We start from the raw sequence: 21,392 nt of genomic DNA on the forward strand, positions 1-21,392 counted from the left end.
GTTTGTTGTGAGAAATGTTTAACTTTATATTTATACATCTTAAAATGAGTGAAAGGCTTTCGATGTTATTATAAATAAACGACTATGACTATTTATACAAACCATGTTTCATCATTTATTCTATTTTGCCAAGATAACTGTGAATGTATGTCGTTAATACCTGGCATGTTTAACCTGAGGAACATCGGTAGAAAATAAGAAAATATTGAAATTCAAAAACACTGTAGCATATTATACTGTATTAATTAAGCATATTATATAATAATATGCATAAAGTAAATAGGGTAATGTTAGGTTTTGATTTAAATTAATCAGTGGACAAGAGTTGTTAGTTTAATGTTCACATACATTTAATAACAAAATTAAACGTAACACAGGACACAATAGCATATTATCGGATGTAAATTATTTCGATTATTACTCCATGTCATAGGCCTATCACATCTAACGTCTCAAAGCATGAACTATGATGGGAAGGTTATAGGCTATGGCCTATATTAAATACATCTTATTGTATTCCTAACTGATGGGTTTGATAAGGCCACAAATTACCCACAAACAAGACAAAAACTGTTGCCATAAAATAATATGTCTAACATATTATTTTATAAGATAGGTTATTTTAAGGGATATTAGGCCTATCAACGCAGGGCCGGAATACTTACTAGCGTGCGTGCAACTCTAATTGTTGCATAAATCATGCATTGGTGTCGAATGGAGATTTGCACAAAAATCCATGTCATGCTTTAATACAAAACAAATTTTGTTTAGCCGTAACACACCATTTTAAATGATTACGAAGGTTTCCTCTGTTTCAAGTCACACAAATAAATTGACAGTATATGCCTAGTCTACAATGTTTTTCTCTCCATTCTATAATGGCATTTCCATAAGTCTATCTGTATTCGTGAATTCATTTCCAAAAGAAAACGTTACTTATATTTGTGTTAAATATGCACGCAAGCAGTACAAGTTATGAAAATAGATTTTAGGCCTATAAACCTATAGCCTTTCTTCTTTTTGATGCTATATTAAAACATTTTAACATATGCATGTTATTGACATGTCTGACTGACATTTAGCAGGCTAGATGTACAAAGCATTGCTATTTATCATTCCAATCAGTTAAAATGTAGCCCATTCAATTAAACCGTTTGGCTATCTATGGTAAAATGCAAAAACAACATTAGGTCCGATTTGACCTATAGCAATGGTCTATATTTGAAACATTTTAACCAATTAGAATAAATACACTTTAATGGAAAAGTACTATAAGGTGTGTTAACATTATTGTTTTTGCCTTTATTTATTGTCCTGTTCAAAAGTGAATGACAGCAACAACAGAAATCTTGAACAGAAGCGAAAGGAAACATACATCTGTGTTTTTGGCTGAGAAGTGAGCAAAGTGAGTCGCTGACCCTTATGGATCTAACATTTGAGCAGAGACAGCAGTAGCGTCATCACGAGTTCAGATTGTGTACTGCAATGCAAAAGCCCGGAGCAATAATTAAACTAGGCCAATAAGGCTACAGCAAAGATGAGGGCTGTTACAACATTTTCCATGTAGACAGTCTCTATCTACTTGGCGGAAATATAGGCCTATAGTACGGTTGCTTATATGACAATGGATCTATAGGCAACTTACTAAGGCGGGTTTGCGGCAAAATCTCATGGTCTTGTGCTCTTTTGAGAGATGAACACCAAGCTGGCTGTTATCTCGTCACATAAATAGTTGCGCATGGGCATAACTGTCTGGGCTGTATGTGTCCCGGGGCGCCGTCGACTTGCTGTAGTAGGCAGGGGAACCACTTTGGTTTTAGAAGTGGGGGGACGTAACCTGGCGGGGGTTCCCCCATTTATTGGGCATGTAAAGCTAATTTTCTGCATTTTTACACAATCCAATATGCTGTCTTTATTTAGAACAAAAATTAAGCAAAAATGCCCACAGTCATCAAGCTAAGTATGAGATCCTTATTAAATATGTTCAACTGATTAACAAGACTGAATTAGATCAAAGGTCATTAAAGTGAAAATATTGTGTTGCGCCTTTAACCAATAGCCTAACAAATAAACAACTCTTGATAAAATACAAAGACTTCTGATTGTCTTTATTAAGACATGCTCTGTATCAAATGTCAGCCTGACTGACCAACCAGGCCGAGCCCCCTGCACGTCCGACCCCCACCAGTCTAGTCAATATCTCAACTCTCTCCCAACACAATTTCCTTCCCAGTTCCCACCTTCATTTTTTTTAAAGGAAAGGTTTGGGAACAAAAAAAACAACACAAAACCCCCCACATACACCTTAAATATACATTAAAACAGCAAATCACAGCAAATCCTCCATATAATGAATTATAATTAATAGGCCTAATAGTACTGTAGAGCCCTTTTTACTTGCACACAATTTAGCTGGGTAGCCCCATCCTGTCCCTAGGAGTCCACCACTCTGCAAAGCCCCAACCCAACACACCACACTCAGCTTTAGGATCTTAGTGAAACATTCAGTATTGGTTTCGGGTGTGTTAAGCCAAGGCCAGAGTGACAACCCACAGGACGGCAGACCCCCAAGGCCAGGACTTAGCAGCCCAGCAGCTAGGGATTGCCTAAATAGGTACGGTGGCTTGAGAAAGTATTTACCCCCATTCGCATTTTTCCTCTTTTGTTGCCTTACAACCTGGAATTAAAATAAATATTTTTTGGGGGGGTTTGTATCATTTGATTTACACAACATGCCTACCCCTTTGAAGATGCAAAACACTTTTATTGTGAAACAAACAAGAAATTAGACAAAAACATTGAAAACTTGAGCGTGCATAACTATTCACCCCGCCCAAAGTCAATAATTTGTAGAGCAACCTTTTACAGCAATTACAGCTGCAAATCTCTTTGGGTATGTCTCTATAAGCTTGGCACATCCAGCCACTGGGATTTTGCCCATTCTTCAAGGTAAAACTGCTCCAGCTCCTTCTAGTTGAAAGGGTTCTGCTGGTGTACAGCAACCTTTAAGTCATACCACAAATTCTCAATTGGATTGAGGTCTGGGCTTTGACAAGGCCATTCCAAGACATTTAAACGTTTCCTCTTAAACCACTCAAGTGTTGCTTAGGCAGTACGCTTAAGGTCATTGTCCTGCTGGAAGGTGAACCACCATCCCAGTCTCAAATCTCTTGAAGACTGAAACAGGTTTCCCTCAAGAATTTCCCTGTATTTATCATCATGCCTTTAATTCTGACCGGTTTCTCAATCTCTGCCGATGATAAACCTACTCACGGCATGATGCTGCCACCACCATGCTTCACTGTGGGGATGATATTCTTGGGTGATGAGAGGTGCTGGGTTTGCACCAGACATAACGTTTTCCTTGATTTCAAAAAGCTCAATTTTAGTCTCATCTGACCAGAGTACCTTCTTCCATATGTTAGGGGAGTCTCCCACATGCCTTTTGGCTAACACCAAATGTATTTTCTTATTGTTTTCTTTAAGCAATGGCTTTTTTTCCTGCCATTCTTCCGTAAAGCCCAGCTCTGTGGAGTGTACGGCTTAAAGTGGTCCTATGGGCAGATACTCCAATCTCCGCTGTGGAGCTTTGCAGCTTTTTCAGCGTTATCTTTGGTCTCTTTGTTGCCTCTCTATTTAATGCCCTCCTTGCCTGGTCTGTGAGTTTTGGTGGGCAGCCCTCTCTTGGCAGGTTTGTTGTTGTGCCATATTCTTTCCATTTTTTAATAATGGATTTAATGGTGCTCTGTGGGATGTTCAAAGTTTCAAATACTTTTTCTTAACCCAACCCTGATCTGTACTTCTCCACAACTTTGTCCCTGACCTGTTTGGAGAGCTCCTTGGTCTTCATGAAGCCGCTTGCTTGGTGGTGCCCCTTGCTTAGTGATGTTGCAGACTCTGGGGCCTTTCAGAACCGGTGTATATATACACTGAGATCATGTGACACTTAGATTGCACACAGGTGGACTTTATTTCCCTAATTATGTGACCTCTGAAGGTAATTGGTTCCACCAGATTTTATTTAGTTACTTAATAGCTAAGGGGGTGAATTCATATGCACACACCACTTTTCCATTTTAGATTTTTTTTAATTTTTTTGAAACAAGTTATTTATTTAATTTCACTTCAACAATTTGGACTATTTTGTGTGTCCATTACTCGAAATCCGAATAAAAATCTATTTAAATTACAGGTTGTAAAGCAACAAAATAGGAAAAATGCTAATGGGGGTGAAAACTTTTGCAAGGCACTGTTTCACCTCTGACGTGGGCATGTTTTTAAAACAGACTCCTTTAGTCGTACTGCATTGCATATAAGGCATCCCGATCTTATGAAAGTTGCCCAGTAAACCCTTAATCTGGTATTAAATCAAATCTAGTGATACATAACTTCACATTGTGGGAGGATAACCAACCTTCCAATTAATGCCAATGTATTTCTTAGCTACTATAAATGCTTGGTTGCACAGTTTCTTCAGATAACAGTCTCCAGTATCAACATTTCCAAGCAAACAAAAACAGGGAGAAGGGAGAACCTTTAGACATGCTGAGATAAAAGTACATGCTCTTTAACACCACAAACCATCATTCTGTTACCAAACTACATCTACACTGTTCTTCAAGTAAATCTGTTTTACAATTTTCATTTCTTTATGGTTTGTAAAAATAAATTTTAAAACTCATTCTGCTACCTTGGAATTGCCCTCATTACATGTGCATGGTCACAGAACCACTTCTTCGTAGTGATTCAGTTACCACACATGCATGATGAGTAGGCCTAACTGTCACGCCCTGGTCTTAGTATTTTGTGTTTTCTTTATCTATTTGGTCAGGCCAGGGTGTGACATGGATTTTTGTATGTGGTGTGTTTTGTCTTGGGGTTTTTCACATGTATTGGGATGGTAGCTTAGTGGGGTGTTCTAGGTGTATCTATGGCTGTCTGAAGTGGTTCTCAATCAGTGGCAGGTGTTGATCGTTGTCTCTGATTGGGAACCATATTTAGGCAGCCATATTCTTTGAGTGTTTCATGGGTGATTGTCCTTATTGTCCTTTTGTGTGTTAAAGAGCATGTACTTTTATCTCAGCATGTCTAAAGGTTCTCCCTTCTCCCTGTTTTTGTTTGCTTGGAAATGTTGATACTGGAGACTGTTATGTCTGTCGTGTATTAGATTGCACCAGTATTAGGCTGTTTCGGTTTTCGTTACGTTTATTGTTTGTTTTGTATTTTGATTCGTGTTTCTTCAGTTTATTAAACATGGGATCGCAATCTACACGCCGCATTTTGGTCCAACTCTCCTTCGCAAATAGAGAACCGTAACAGAATCACCCACCACAACAGGACCAAGCGGCGTGTCAACAGGCAGGAGCAGCAGGAGAAGCAACAGAGGCAGCAGCAGCAGCAGGAGCAGCAGCAGCAGCAGTGGGAGAGGCTGCACTATTTGGATAAATGGACTTGGGAGGAGATCCTTGACGGAGAAGGACCCTGGGAACAGCCTGGAGAATATCTCCGCCCCAAGGAAGAACTGGAGGCGGAGAAACGGAGAGGCGCTGGTATGAGGAGGCAGCATGGCGACGCGGATGGAAGCCCGAGAGTCAGCCCCAAAAACTTCTTGGGGGGGGGGGTGCTCACAGGGAGTATGGCGACGCTAGGTAGGAGACCTACGCCAACTTCCTGTGCTTACCGGGGGGCTAGAGAGACCGGGCAGGCACCGTGTTATGCTGAGGTGCGCACGGTGTCCCCAGTGCGGGTGCATAGCCCGGTGCCGTACATTCCAGCTCCGCGTATCGGCCGGGCTAGAGTGAGCGTCGAGCCAAATGCCATGAAGCCGGCTCTACGCATCTGGTCCCCAGTGCGTCTCCTTGGGCTGGCTTACATGGCACCAGCATTGCGCACGGTGTCCCCGGTTCGCCTGCATAGCCCAGTATGGGCTATTCCACCTCGCCGCACTGGCAGAGCGACCGGGAGTATTCAACCAGGTAAGGTTGGGCAGGCTCGGTGCTCAAGAGCTCCAGTGCGCCTGCACGGTCCGGTCTACCCTGTACCACCTCCACGCACCAGCCCTCCGGTGGCAGCTCCCCGCACCAGCCTTCCTGTGCGTGTCCTCGGCCCAGTACCACCAGTGCCAGCACCACGCATCAGGCCTACAGTGCACCTCGCCTCTCCATCGCTGCCAGAGCCTTCCTCCTCTCCTGCGCTGCCCGGAGTCTCCCGCCTGTTTAGCGCTGCCAAAGCCTTCCGCCTCTACAGCGCTGCCGGAGTCTCCCGCCTGTTCAGCGCAGCCAGAGCTGCCAGCCTGCATGGAGCAGCCAGAGCTGCCAGTCTGCATGGAGCAGCCAGAGCTGTCAGTCTGCATGGAGCAGTCAGTCTGCAAGGAGCTGCCAGTCTGCAAGGAGCTGCCAGTCTGCAAGGAGCTGCCAGAGCTGCCAGTCTGCATGGAGCTGCCAGAGCTGCCTGTCTGCAAGAAGCCGCCAGAGCTGCCAGTCTGCAAGAAGCCGCCAGAGCTGCCAGTCTGCAAGAAGCCGCCAGAGCTGTCAGTCAGCATAGAGCAGCCAGAGCCGCCAGTCAGCATGGAGCAGCCAGAGCCGCCAGTCAGCATGGAGCAGCCAGAGCCGCCAGTCAGCATGGAGCGACCAGAGCTGTCAGTCTGCATGGAGCAGTCAGTCTGCAAGGAGCTGCCAGTCTGCAAGGAGCTGCCAGAGCTGCCAGTCTGCATGGAGCTGCCAGAGCTGCCAGTCTGCAAGAAGCCGCCAGAGCTGCCAGTCTGCAAGAAGCCGCCAGAGCTGCCAGTCTGCAAGAAGCCGCCAGAGCCGTCAGTCAGCATAGAGCAGCCAGAGCCGTCAGTCAGCATGGAGCAGCCAGAGCCGCCAGTCAGCATGGAGCGGCCAGAGCTGCCAGTCAGCATGGAGCAGCCAGAGCCGTCAGTCTGCCAGGATCCGCCAGTCAGCCAGACTCTTCCAGATCCGCCAGTCAGCCAGACTCTTCCAGATCCGCCAGTCAGCCAGACTCTTCCAGATCCGCCAGTCAGCCAGACTCTTCCAGATCCGCCAGTCAGCCAGACTCTTCCAGATCCGCCAGTCAGCCAGACTCTTCCAGATCCGCCAGTCAGCCAGAATCTGCCAGAACCGCCAGCCAGCCAGGATCTGCCAGAGCCAACTACCTGCCTGAGCTTCCTCTCAGTGCTGAGCTTCCTCTCAGTGCTGTGCTTCCTCTCAGTGCCGAGCTGCCCCTCAGTCCCGAGCTGCCCCTCAGTCCCGAGCTGCCCCTCAGTCCCGAGCTTCCCCTCAGTCCAGTGGGGTCCTGGGTGAGGACTAAGAGGCTAAGGTCGGCGGCGAAGGTTGCCTAACTAAGGACGAGAGGAGGAAGGATTAAGACTTTGTTAGAGTGGGGTCCACATCCCGCGCCGGAGCCGCCACCGTGGAGGGACGCCCACCCGGACCCTCCCCTATGGGTTTAGGTGTGCGGCCGTGAGTCCGCACCTTGGGGGGGGGGGGGGGGTTCTGTCACGCCCTGGTCTTAGTATTTTGTGTTTTCTTTGTCTATTTGGTCAGGCCAGGGTGTGACATGGGTTTTTGTATGTGGTGTGTTTTGTCTTGGGGTTTTTTCACATGTATTGGGATGGTAGCTTAGTGGGGTGTTCTAGGTGTATCTATGGCTGTCTGAAGTGGTTCTCAATCAGAGGTAGGTGTTGATCGTTGTCTCTGATTGGGAACCATATTTAGGCAGCCATATTCTTTGAGTGTTTCGTGGGTGATTGTCCTTATTGTCCTTTTGTCCTTATGTCTGTCGTGTATTAGTTTGCAACAGTACTAGACTGTTTCGGTTTTCGTTACGTTTATTGTTTGTTTTGTATTTTGATTCGTGTTTCTTCAGTTTATTAAACATGGATCGCAATCTACACGCCGCATTTTGGTCCGACTCTCCTTCGCAAATAGAAAACCATTACACTAACCTTGCCTGAGACCTGCAGAGTTGCATTGGCTCCCCGAGGATTCAGCTTAGCAGGTCTATGCTGCATGTTGGTGACACTAGTCTAAAATCAATGAAAAGAGAGCCGACATGGCTAGGATGTACTACTACATGGGGGCGCAGAGTTGCATAGGCTCCCCGAGGATTCAGCTGAGCAGGTCTATGCTGCGTGTTGGTTACATGGCTAGGATGTACTAATCCATGGGGGCGCAGAGTTGCATTGGCTCCCCGAGGATTCAGCTTAGCAGGTCTATGCTGCGTGTTGGTTACATGGCTAGGATGTACTACTACATGGGGGCGCAGAGTTGCATTGGCTCCCCGAGGATTCAGCTTTGCAGGTCTATGCTGCATGTTGGTTACATGGCTAGGATGTACTACTACATGGGGGCGCAGAGTTGCATTGGCTCCCCGAGGATTCAGCTTAGCAGGTCTATTCTGCGTGTTGGTTACATGGCTAGGATGTACTACTACATGGAGGCGCAGAGTTGCATAGGCTCCCCGAGGATTCAGCTTAGCAGGTCTATGCTGCGTGTTGGTTACATGGCTAGGATGTACTACTACATGGAGGCGCAGAGTTGCATTGGCTCCCCGAGGATTCAGCTTAGCAGGTCTATGCTGCGTGTTGGTTACATGGCTAGGATGTACTACTACATGGGGGCGCAGAGTTGCATTGGCTCCCCGAGGATTCAGCTTAGCAGGTCTATGCTGCGTGTTGGTTACATGGCTAGGATGTACTACTACATGGGGGCGCAGAGTTGCATTGGCTCCCCGAGGATTCAGCTTAGCAGGTCTATGCTGCGTGTTGGTTACATGGCTAGGATGTACTACTACATGGAGGCGCAGAGTTGCATTGGCTCCCCGAGGATTCAGCTTAGCAGGTCTATGCTGCGTGTTGGTTACATGGCTAGGATGTACTACTACATGGGGGCGCAGAGTTGCATTGGCTCCCCGAGGATTCAGCTTAGCAGGTCTATGCTGCGTGTTGGTTACATGGCTAGGATGTACTACTACATGGGGGTGCAGAGTTGCATTGGCTCCCTGAGGATTCAGCTTAGCAGGTCTATGCTGCGTGTTGGTTACATGGCTAGGATGTACTACTACATGGAGGCGCAGAGTTGCATTGGCTCCCCGAGGATTCAGCTTAGCATGTCTATGCTGCGTGTTGGTTACATGGCTAGGATGTACTACTACATGGGGGCGCAGAGTTGCATTAGCTCCCCGAGGATTCAGCTTAGCAGGTCTATGCTGCGTGTTGGTTACATGGCTAGGATGTACTACTACATGGGGGCGCAGAGTTGCGCTCCTGCTTCACACCTCGAAGAAGACATTTGAATACAATTCAAATGGAAATTGAAAAGCGAAAATGCTTAATTGGGTAGTTGGGAAATTAAAACAGACACTTGAAATTCCACTTTGCATTTGCGATTCTTTGTTTACCATTTGGCTTTTTCTGTTTACCATTTACCATTTTTATTTAGATTTTTTTTTTTTTTTTACAATTTCCAACCATTTCCTATTTTCATTTAAACTTTTCAATGTAATTGTGGCCTATTTAATGCGCACTGATATGATAATCAAAATACATTTAACATTTTCACAATCCTATTTAGAGTTTAAGCATTGCTTTTTCAAACTGGCACTCTCCACCCTCCATAGTTACATACCAGAACATTGTTTGCTCCTTTCAATCTAGGTTACAATCTAATTCAATCTAATTGTGATATCAATTCAAGTGTTTGCATTTTCCCTCAGAATGGTGGGGTGGGATGTTGAAGAAACCTTCATTATAATGCAATATTTCTTCTAACGTAGGGCTAACACTTTCCACAAGTTAATCTAGGTCTACTCTTGCAAACACAACAATATTCTGCCTTTTATTAGAGTGGAAATTATTTTTAATATCAACAAATTACTTTAAAGTTACATGGCAAAAAATATTGTTTTTTTATTGAGGGTTTGGTTAATAACACATCTACAGACAAAGTTGAAGAGTCACACTTTATTTACAAAAATACTGAGAACCAAACAGTCCAGGGCGAGAAAGCAAGAGGGATAATTCCTACAACAGCAGCTAATGGCTCCATGCTGTAGACTGAGGCACGTCTTGGATGAATCAGCAAACAGTAAAACTTAGTTGTCTGAGCCATGACTTTAGCGTAAGTGTGTGTTGTTGTTGCTGCATTAGGCCTGTGTCCGGTAGTACAGTGGCAGTCTGGGCTCCAAGCAGCAGAACGGACCGCTTACTTTCTGCGGACGGTTTTACCCTTCTTAGAGCTGTAATACATCAGAAAGAGAAAGAAACAGAGTAAGACACACAATGAAGAGACTATCGATGCCCATTTTTATCTACAAATAAAGACTTATGTTGACTTTAGTTTACTAAATTCACTTGAATCTAAATGACTTTACATCAAAGTAAGTCATGCTGTTCCATTGTTAATATGACATTGGTCTAACTGACAATCATCAACCCCAACACATACATTTACATCAGACCACTCAAAACAAGTCATGGAGTTTTCATGCTTATCCTTTATGACACACCATGCAGCTGCTGTGTGAGAACACTGATCTTTGTGTAGGCTTTCTTATCTACTTGTTTTATTATTTTTCTAGGATCATTTTTTTTTTACCCCCAAAAATATTTTGAATGAATAAAAGTGAACTATGAGAGATTGGGAATAGTTAGGTTATTAACTGTCTGTGAGCTGTGTATGTGTCAGTATTGACTCCTCAACTTCCAAGGACAGAGAGTTTAGGAGATGAGGACATGTTGGAGACAATTGGCTATAGTTAGCGAGTTTCTGTCTCTTCTTTCAGTGGGAATGAACTCTAGACAGAATAACTTACCTGTGGAAACACACCATTTCTAAAGACTTGATTAGTGAACTGGCTTTTAGGACATACATTTTCTGTAACTCAATGACTGAGCATCAGTCGGGTGTCCTATTCTATAGACAGCAACTTTACATCGCTCTGCAACTCTTTTAAAATGACATGGTGTCAGTATACCAGGTGTATTATCCTGTCTATAGCAGAGAATGTTCTCTTCAACCTGAATGAGTGAGATATAATCAATACTCAATAATATTTCATTTTGTGTCTTTTGTTGTGTCCTCGATCCATCATTGAACCTTTTGCTCTGTTTCCATCACCTCCTGTGTGAATGTGCAACTTTTTCACAAAAGTTTCAGACCATGCACCACAGGGGCCAGGAGAGCCCCCTGAGCTGTGACAACAGTCCAGCTCTACTTACAATTTACTCAGCTCCTCCACTCTCTTACGCAGGGTTGTGACCTAGAGGAGACATCAAAGCAGAGCTGTGTTCATATCTGAGAGGCCGTATCTAAGGCCACCAGGCGGATGGACAGACTCAGAGGCCCAATGTCATCCCTGATTTTATTCAGGTAAGACTTGGAATTTTCCAGTGTATCTTACAATTATAATATATAACAGGGTGTCTTACATTAGCAATGTCTGTGAAAACCTACACTCTTAGAAAAAAGGCTTGCAATGGAGACAGCCAAATAACATTTTTAGGTTCTAGATAGCATATTTGTTTCTAAGAGTGTAAGGAAAAACGGGTAATATTTTGACTGAACTAGACCTTTTATGAGGTCATGGCTGATACCAGTACCACCCATTCTGCCACAGTGTAATGTGTCATGTCCAGACGTATCTGCTCTAAGAACAGGATCCGTCATATTACCAACTCAGCTCTTGAGTAGACTTAACATAAACAGCCCATAATTCTTTCAGATGTGCATTGTCCTGTATGTGGTATCATTGGGATAATGTACAGTATATTTCTATTTTCTTTAACCAGGACATCCGATACATACCTCATACTTCTGCCTCTTCAGCCTCTCCATGTTATCAAACTTCTCAGACTCCAGCGTCTTCATCCATTCATGCAGCTCCTTTGCCTTCTCCCTAGAGCAGAGCATGCAGAATGACTTGATGAGTTTATGTACAAATTCTCTGAGGAGAGTCCATATTCATACCTGTGGTGAATACTTCATTCTGATTGGCTGAAGGGTGTTCTTAGAGTGTGCATTCATTTCAGATAACGGGACAGTTGCAAAAGTTTTGCTATACCCGCTGTAGGCCCATTTAGCCTTGCAAAAACAACACTACACACAAAGCATTGTACATAAAGTAAAGCCCAAGTCTGTTACTTGTACTGGGAATTTCCCAGTCTCTTACTTCAGTTTTTCTTCATTCAGATGGTCGATGTTCAGGACCTTGCGTCTGCCTGCCAGGATCTTCTTCTTCTTCTCTCTCTCAGTTTCCTTCTTCCCGCCTCTCTTTGAGTCAGCCTGTTACAAATGAATGGCAGAGGTTACAAGATCGATCCGACATGTACACAAATTATTTTTTCTGAAATATATGTTATATACTAGTAAATGATCTTTTATAAATTCATCATGTATGGTCCTGTGAAGACCGGTTGGTCACTGGTCACCTTCTGCAGATGGCTGCTGTAGTTGGAGCCCATGCTGGACAGGGCAGACTTCTTCTTCGCATCCTCATCAGCCTTCTTCTTGGCATCTGCCTCCTCCCTCTTCAGCCTCTCCTCCTGTTTTAGAGATCACAGCACAACGTCAGTATATGTGTTGTAAGGACATGTCCTATATTGACAGAACGCTGATCGTTGAGGACAACCCAGAGGGGTAAGTAGTGGTACTGGTGGAGGACACAAACCTCACGTCTCGCTGCACGCTCCTTCTCCTTCTCGCTACGGATCCTGTTCTGCTCGGCCCTCTCAGCCCTACGCTTCTCCTGCAGACACACACACACACACGGTTGGTTGGTATACCCTTGGCCAACAGTGGGCACTGCAACGTCTTATCGTTTTGTCATGGTTTTATTGACTAGGAACTAAATGTAAGCAAACAGGGATGGACTACCTGAACTTGTCCAAAAAGAAAAACTTGTTTTAATTTACGACCTTGTTTATATTTTCAAATACGACCTATGTGTATGCAGAGTCATGTAATTTACTAATTCTCACTCACAATTCTGTCTTTGAGGGCGATGAGCTCCTCCTCCTCCTTCTTTCTATGCTCAAAGTGCGCATCGATCAGGGCCTGCAGCTCAACAAGATCCTTGTTCTGACGTTTCTTCTGAATGTCCTGTAAGGTTGGAAAATAGATCCACTTGTTAAGCACATAAAGAGTTCAAATTTGCAATATGTAACTTTCTGGGGCGACATGACCAAATTCACATAGAAATATGTGTTGTAGATCCGTCATTCTCATTGAAAGCAAGTCGAAGAAGCAATGGATCTGTTCTGTGTGTGCTATTTCTATGCTTCCCGTTCTTAAGTTTCGTTTTTTACTTTCGGTTTTGTACACCAGCTTTAAACAGCTGAAAATACAGTATTTTTGGTATGGAAAATATATTTCACAGCAGTTTAGATGGTACAATGATTCTCTACACTATACTTAGTTGTTTTTTCACATGAACTGAAATTAGGTGAACTATTAGAATTTTAGTGGTGGAGCGATTTCTGCATAGTGCATCTTTAATTCCAAAACGCTATATATTCATTTTCAGAAATGTTGATAAATCAGCTTTTATTGTTTAAAGAAATGTGGAAAGAGATTGGTGTTTTTTCACTAATCTTGGCATAGGGTTGTTCAATTACAGATATGTATTTGTTTAAAATCTATCACTTGATGAATTCATTTCAGAGACAAATAATCATGTTTTTTTTGTCAAATGCTATATATGCGCCTCACTGTCAGAGAAATGAGTACTACTGCTAGGTTTTACTCAGTCAAATAAATAACTACATTTTGTATAAAATGTACAAATTATACTATTGCCACATCAATATATATATTTTTTAAGATAATAATTCAATACAGAACTGTATGTAAAACATTTACATTTGACATTTTAGTCATTTAGCAGATTCTCTTATCCAGAGTGACTAAAGATAGCTATGTGAGACAACCACATATCACAGTCAAATATGTAGGATACGAACATTCCAATCCAGCTAAACAATGCATATAGCGATTTGCATAAAACCCCATTTTCATCCACATCTAAATCTGAGAACAGTAATATTTTACATACACATGAAGGTATCCATAAGCAAGCATTTTTATGAGAAAAAAAACACAAATGTGAGAAATTGGTGGATATAGCATTTTGGAAATAAAATTTCTTCATCTCTGACATTGGCCCTGGTATTTATCCAGCCAGCTGTCTCCAGATAGTCATGATGTATGAAGGACTATAGTTACTTACATCAAAGTCAACTTTCTCGCCATCAGGAATCTTTGGTGCCCTGAGAAGTGTCAATATAAAATAACAGTGAATCTTTGGAAAATTTAAAGCATAAAAATAAATAATGTTTATTTTTCAGCATGTAATCAAAGTGTAATAATAATGTGATTTATTAAAAAGGTTAAATAATGTAATAATGTTAGGGGTAATGCAACATTGTAAGAGAGCAGAGAACTGAAAGGGAATTTCAAAATATATATATATTTTTGTGTTTACTGGCGCTAGTTTGTTTTCTGTTGCTTATGTTATGTTTTATGTTATGTTGTTTCTTGTTTGTAGTCAAATTAATGCACATATTTATAATTTGATATGATGTTGACCTAAAACAAGGACAATGAAATAATAATAATAATAATAATAATAATAAGATATATCTGAATAAATACATTTCTGGTGTGCTAGGCCTATGTAAAATAAGACAGCTGAATGTTTTGACTATCACAGTTAAGAATATAGTATTTTTTAACGAGAGATTAAAATGGAATTGGGAATAGGAATGCAGTCTTTCTATGCAGTAATATGTTTCTAGATATAAATGTGTACAATGAAATGAGAGGTTACATAAAAACTTACTTGAACTGTGGCCTGTGGGCTGTATATTAAGAAATGAAGAGGACAAGTACATGTTATTGGGTTAGAAATGCACACATCAGCAAATACAGCAGATGAGTAATTCTCAGGCAAAAAAAGATTCAGGCATTACTTGGATGTTTTTACATGACATGGAAAATGGGTCTGCAGGTAGATATTCCTGATTGTAGCCTGGCTTTTCATTTGATGTAGTCAATGTTCATTAGTGATTTGAAAATCAAAAGAAAAATAACCACAAACTGACAGAAATCTAAATCTCACATATTTACCTAACATAAAAAACTTTCCACACACAGTTGGAGAATATAAACTTGTTTTACATGTGCAGGATTTAATTCTAAAGTGTGGTCTTGTTTTAGAATAAGGAAAGTCAACTTGTATATTTAATGACAATAATAAACTGAAAATATAACTCCTTAAAGACAGGCAAAGTGTTTAACTTAAAAATAAAAATGGTTAAACAGTATAGTGTTGACGGCTTGTCCCCCACACAATTTCCACAAGCAAGACAACACATAAGTCATTGTTAGAAGATGGACTTTGAAGTTATCGACTTGTTATTTCTCTTGTTATGTGTTTGGTGCACACCATGCTAATACCGAGTGGTTATAGCAAGGAGGGTTGAACAGTGGGGTCACTGCAGGGTTAAGCAAATGTTAGCATTTCATATTCTTTCATCCTTTTTCTTAACCCCCCCCCTCCAAACTATACCATTTATAATGGATTTTTTTCCCTATCAGTTCTTAATTTTAATTTTGTTTAGAGTCGGCTAATTTGGCAGTGCTCCTTGATCTGACAGACAGGCATGACAACAGACATTCCCCCAAAATAGTGAGACCTCAAACCTGGGATATGGACAATATAAAGCCAGTCCTGTATACCTCCCAGAGTGACACAGATAATTCATCTTTAATCAACGGACCTTCCTCTTCACTGACCTCTGCATGCAGAAAGCAATTAAAATAAAAGTTAATTAAACAGCAATAAGGGCTGACTAATCAGACTATAGACTGCATGCTGTAATATAGTCTACCTACGCTCAAGCATTTCTGTCGTCTCTCTTTCATATTTGAAATCTAAATGACACTGTGTCGGGCGAAGCACTATGAATTACTTTAGCCTAACACTTCAACAGTGTGTGGAACACCAGTTATGGATTTGTCAATGTATCTCACACAATAGCACCTCAAAGTATCATTCAGTTAACAAGTAACTGTCACAACAAACACATGTGCATGTATAATAGAGATGATTCCTTTTCAGGGTCATAGTAGAAGCACAGGGGTAAGTTTTCTCCTCTTAGAGAAATGGGCATAAACACTGATAATGACTTACATCAGGTAGCAAAAGTTAGCCCAAGTGACATTTTGCACATCCAACCAATTGCCATATATTTAATTAATCAGCAATGGTATGACTGCCTCTTTGAATGTATAACATGTATTATTACTTTAAAAAAATATATATTTGTAACATTAAGGATCATATTATAGGATTAGAAGTTTGCACTAGAAACACAGCCCTAGCTATCTGTCTGTCTGTCTGTCTGTCTGTCTGTCTGTCTGTCTGTCTGTCTGTCTGTCTGTCTGTCTGTCTGTCTGTCTGTCTGTCTGTCTGTAACAGGTGGAGCGCACTGCTGCATCTAAAAGGATGATAGAATACCACATGCCAACATACCTTCCTCTGCCTCTGGCTCTGGGGCCACTTCTACCTCTTCCTCTATCACTTCTTCTTCAACTACCTATTCAACTACTTCTTCAACTACCTTTTCAACTACCTCTTCAACTATGTCCTCTGCTACGGCTACACAACATGCCTTGAGTAACCAGGGAGAGGAAGGGGGGTGGATAGGTTAATGAATGGAAGCATGAGAAAGAGGTTGTGTTCTTTAGAGAAAGAGGAAAGCAGTTCATGGTCGTGACCACCAGGTGGCACTGCATGGGGCATAGACAAAAGCAAGCAGGAGAAAGAGTTAAGTTGTCAATGACTAGATCTGCAGAGGCAATATTTGACATATTATCTTATCCCTCTTCTTAGGGTGACAGGTAGCATAGCATTGGGCCAGTAACCAAAAGGTTGCTAGTTCGAATACCCGAGCCAACAAGGTGAAAAATCTCCCGGTGTGCCCTTGAGCAAGGCACTTAACACTAATTTGCTTCAGTGGCGCCGTACTACTATGACTGACCCTGTAAAACAACACATTTCACTGCACGCATCCGGTGTATGTGACAATAGAAACATAATCTTATGAACAAGGACCTGATGAAGTGAGGCGTTTGAATGAGGAGGTAGCATTAGTCTGATGAAGTGAGGTAGCATTAGTCTGATGAAGTGAGGTAGCATTAGTCTGATGAAGTGAGGTAGCATTAGACTGATGAAGTGAGGCGTTTGAATAAGGAGGTAACATTAGTCTGATCAAGTGAGGCGTTTGAATGAGGAGGTAGCATTATTCTGATGAAGTGAGGTAGCATTACTCTGATGAAGTGAGGTAGCATTCGTCTGATGAAGTGAGGTAGCATTATTCTGATGAAGTGAGACGTTTGAATGAGGAGGTAGCATTATTCTGATGAAGTGAGGTAGAATTCATCTGATGAAGTGAGGTAGGATTAGTCTGATGAAGTGAGGTAGCATTAGTCTGATGAAGTGAGATGTTTGAATGAGGAGGTAGCAGTAGTCTGATGAAGTGAGGTAGCATTAGTCTGATGAAGTGAGGTAGCATTAGTATGATGAAGTGAGGTAGCATTAGTTTGATGATGTGAGGTAGCATTAGTCTGATGAAGTGAGGTAGCATTGGTCTGATGAAGTGAGGCGTTTGAGTGAGGAGGTAGCATTAGTCTGATGAAGTGAGGTAGCTTTAGTCTGATGAAGTGAGACGTTTGAATGAGGAGGTAGCATTATTCTGATGAAGTGAGGTAGCATTAGTCTGATGAAGTGAGACGTTTGAATGAGGAGGTAGCATTATTCTGACGAAGTGAGGTAGCATTAGTCTGATGAAGTGAGATTTGAATGAGGAGGTAGCATTATTCTGACGAATTGAGGTAGCATTATTCTGAATAAGTGAGGTAGCATTATTCTGACGAAGTGAGGTAGCATTATTCTGACGATGTGAGGTAGCATTAGCGTTATCCAACATGCTACGAGCTACATGAAGATCCAATGAATGAACAAACATTCTCAAACACACTGAAGATCAAGAGCGAAACAATGACAAATTAGTATAGATGACATGACCGTCTTCGTAGTCTGAGCGTCATTGTTTTTTTACCTTCTCCCTCGCCTCCATGGAGAGTTTTGTTTTTTTTTGGAGAAAGAAAGCAGTAAAACAATAGTGTTACCAAAAGAACCCGGCTGTACCCAATATATCAGTTTATAATATTTAGTATATATAATATACTGTAAATATGGGTACAGTAGGGATCCGTTGTATGCGTACACAATACAGTCCTCCATAGCTAATCAAATGGTATCAAGTTCACAGACTTTTGAGCAGACAAAACATTTCATGGCCTGGTAGTATAATAGGCTTGATTCATCTACCTCCATAATGAGGAGACACATTATGTATTTGTATTCAGACAGAATATGGACAGACTAGGAGGACAGTATTACTGGGAAAGGTCTACAGAGCTGCAGGGACCTATTGCGAACATACTAATAATATATGTGTGGTCTGACATTTAGAAAATAATTTAAAGGTATGCTTTAATTCAATCTAATTTATGATGTATAGGATTCATTTACCGCACGGCCTGTTATCAACATTGGCTTCTGAAACCATCCTGAAACTGGAAGTTCAGCTTTACAGATTGAAAAGATCCCTAAGTCACGGCTTTCTCCACATTCACAGTATCATAAACAAAGTCAATATATGCTGTTGTGCTGTAGAGGGCAGTATTGAACACAACTTGAACTCCAAGGAGGGAAGCCAAGTTTGTCCATTGCATTGAACTATTCTGCATAGAGGACTGAAATCAGTTAGGCATTGTTTCAAAAACATACAGAACGATTCAGCATACGATTGAACAATTACTGATATAAAATGACTATGATATTGACAAGAGACAATAATGATATCTAGCAATAATAAAGTAATAATGTTACTTACCTTCGCTGTGAAAGGATAGAAAAAGATATTGCACGTTTATTCAGGGAGTCAAAACAACATGATGCATGGGAAATCTGGATGAAGTAATGGTGAGGATGAAAACTAATGTTACCAATACTTACACTTCCTCTGTGTCAGACATGTTGACAGTGGACTTTGTACCTGAGGTACAAGGGAAGAAAGAGAGACACTTTCACTAAGACGCCAAGGAGGCCATACTCAAGTCACTAGCAGTATTTACAGCATGGGGTTATGGTCCCAGGCTCTAAAATGTATTCTCCCCTTACCAGAACCCAACCCTAATATAATAACATTTCACCAACATTTCTTAAGAAATTGTCTTACAGGAAAAATGTGCAGGATTTATAAAGGCATGCTTTTGAATCACAACCTTTTGAGAACTGTTTAATAATTAGTGTTAGGAAATGGGATAAGACTGAAATTCAACACACTCGCAATTCTGCTACTCAGACAATAAATGAGACCCCCATACAGATATGTATGCCTCCTTCCTCCCCTCCCTCTCCCCTGACCCTCAAGTTAACTTAATCTCTTGGTCAAATTCCATGCCTCAACATAGGTGCTAGGAAACGCCTATCTTTAGAAACATGATGCCCTAGCTCTTTATCAACATTTTAAAGGCATTCTGTCACTTTCTAGGCCAATTTTAGTAGGCCATTGGCTACCTCCCACTGGGCACACAATTTCAATTCAATTACATTGAACCAACGTGGAATCGACGTTGAATTGACGTCTGTATACAGTGGGCTTTTGCTTCTGATTTAGTTTTTGTTTTGCAACTTATTGTTATCTTGTCAGACAATGTATCATGATCTGATGAAAAATCCCCAAAGTATGCATTTTGAATTGATTAGCATACATTACCAGGATGTTTACATTGCATTAGCCTTTGCATTTGTAAACCGTCCTCCTATAACTGTTAAGGCCGCCCTGGAGGCCTCCTCGCACATCATGACTATTCCCACAGACAGCTGCAAATGTCTCTGAGAAACATGTCCAGGATCCGATTTCCAAGCACAGATCAGGTTCTTTGTCTAGGAATAGTATCAGTAATTCTAATTTAATTTCCTTATGCAGGCTACTCCCTCACATAGGCATTTCAGACACTTTCTCTGATTCCATGGTGACATATTAACTTGTTATAGATGAAATGGGGTAAAGCGGAATAATGAAAGTACATCAAACTGTTTGATAATGAAAAAGAAGGAAAGTCAAAGATTGTTTCTTGAAATCCCAATACTATTCTGATACCTAAACATTTCTGGCTTGATTTCACAAATCAGGCCATAGTTCAACGGGCCCTGTAACGGTAGTAGTGTCTATGTGTTTATCCTAGGTATGGAAGGCTTAATGTACCACCATGTTATCCTAGTTCACGGGGATCTTGGATAACATAAACTATCAAATGTCACACCTTTCTCTCTATGTGACTATCTCCAACACTGCTGCGACATACACTCAAGCAAACATATCTATTCACCAGATATCTGTCCAGCTATCTCTTTACCGTCGCACAAAAGACCGGTATAGTGCTAGCAATACTGTTCCCAACCCTAACATTGAGGTAGCTTTGAGCATATCTTTAGATTCCCTCCTCTTAGCCTTACCTGTTACTTAAACGGTTGGATCAGCTCCACAACATAGCTACAAGTCTTAGAGGGCCATTTGTAACTCCCAGGTTTCCGATAGCCAGTTGGAGCCAGGCCTCACCCCAAACCCTTTGTAGCACCCAAGACCCTTTCACCGCTTAAGTGACTTTTACCTCTTAATCCATCAACAGCTACCAGCACATAGCAGATAATACAACAAGAACAACAAGAACAACATACTTTCACACCTATTCTAGCATTTCATGACACAAAACATTGACACTTGTCTCAAGTCATTCTACATGTCCAGTGGCTTTCAAGAACGATGTTCTAAGAAAATCCCACCTATTCAATGTAGCCGACCGTAACTCCAAATGTCAAAGCAAAAAGAGACACCCACCCTCTACTGATCAAGTCAAGATAGAAGCTTTTATAGAAACCTGTATGTTCCCTTCACCTGTCCCTATCCCCCTGGGTGGGTCCTCCTCACCCTTGACCTCAACACGGAGCAGCTGACTGTTTTAAAGCCTGAGTGTTTTAACACAGTGGCAGTGGTTTTGCACGTGTTGCTTTAGCTGTTCTTGAAAGGAGACAGCTAGGGGGGCCCTGAGATCTTAAAATTGCACTTGATCTTAATCTTTTTATCTCTCTCTCACTCTCTCCTTCTCTTGTTCTACTCACTCACTCACTCACTTACTCACTCACTCACTCACTCTCTCTCTCTCCCTTCCAACCCCTCTCTCTCTCTCTGTCTCTCTCTCTCTCTTACCTCAGAAAAGCGTACAGAAGAAATGAGCTCCCTGGTGGCCGAGACTGGCTGT

At 41.9% G+C, this 21,392-nt stretch overlaps 1 protein-coding gene across 1 annotated transcript; it reads right to left on the minus strand.

Annotated features, from left to right (window-relative positions):
* Nucleotides 1-9,949: 9,949 nt before the first annotated feature.
* LOC135556893 (troponin T, fast skeletal muscle isoforms-like) lies at nt 9,950-18,306 on the minus strand. Its single transcript, XM_064990303.1, has 11 exons — nt 18,290-18,306; nt 18,122-18,204; nt 14,839-14,857; nt 14,227-14,266; nt 12,984-13,100; nt 12,670-12,747; nt 12,431-12,544; nt 12,172-12,284; nt 11,808-11,898; nt 11,222-11,262; nt 9,950-10,239 (listed from the first exon to the last, which is right to left on the minus strand). Exons 1-11 carry the CDS (start codon nt 18,304-18,306, stop codon nt 10,206-10,208), a joined length of 747 nt encoding a protein of 248 aa, XP_064846375.1. The 3' UTR covers nt 9,950-10,205.
* Between the last annotated feature and the right edge of the window lie 3,086 nt (nt 18,307-21,392).

The sequence above is a fragment of the Oncorhynchus masou genome, chromosome 15, assembly GCF_036934945.1.
Source record: "Oncorhynchus masou masou isolate Uvic2021 chromosome 15, UVic_Omas_1.1, whole genome shotgun sequence".
NCBI lineage: Eukaryota > Metazoa > Chordata > Actinopteri > Salmoniformes > Salmonidae > Oncorhynchus > Oncorhynchus masou.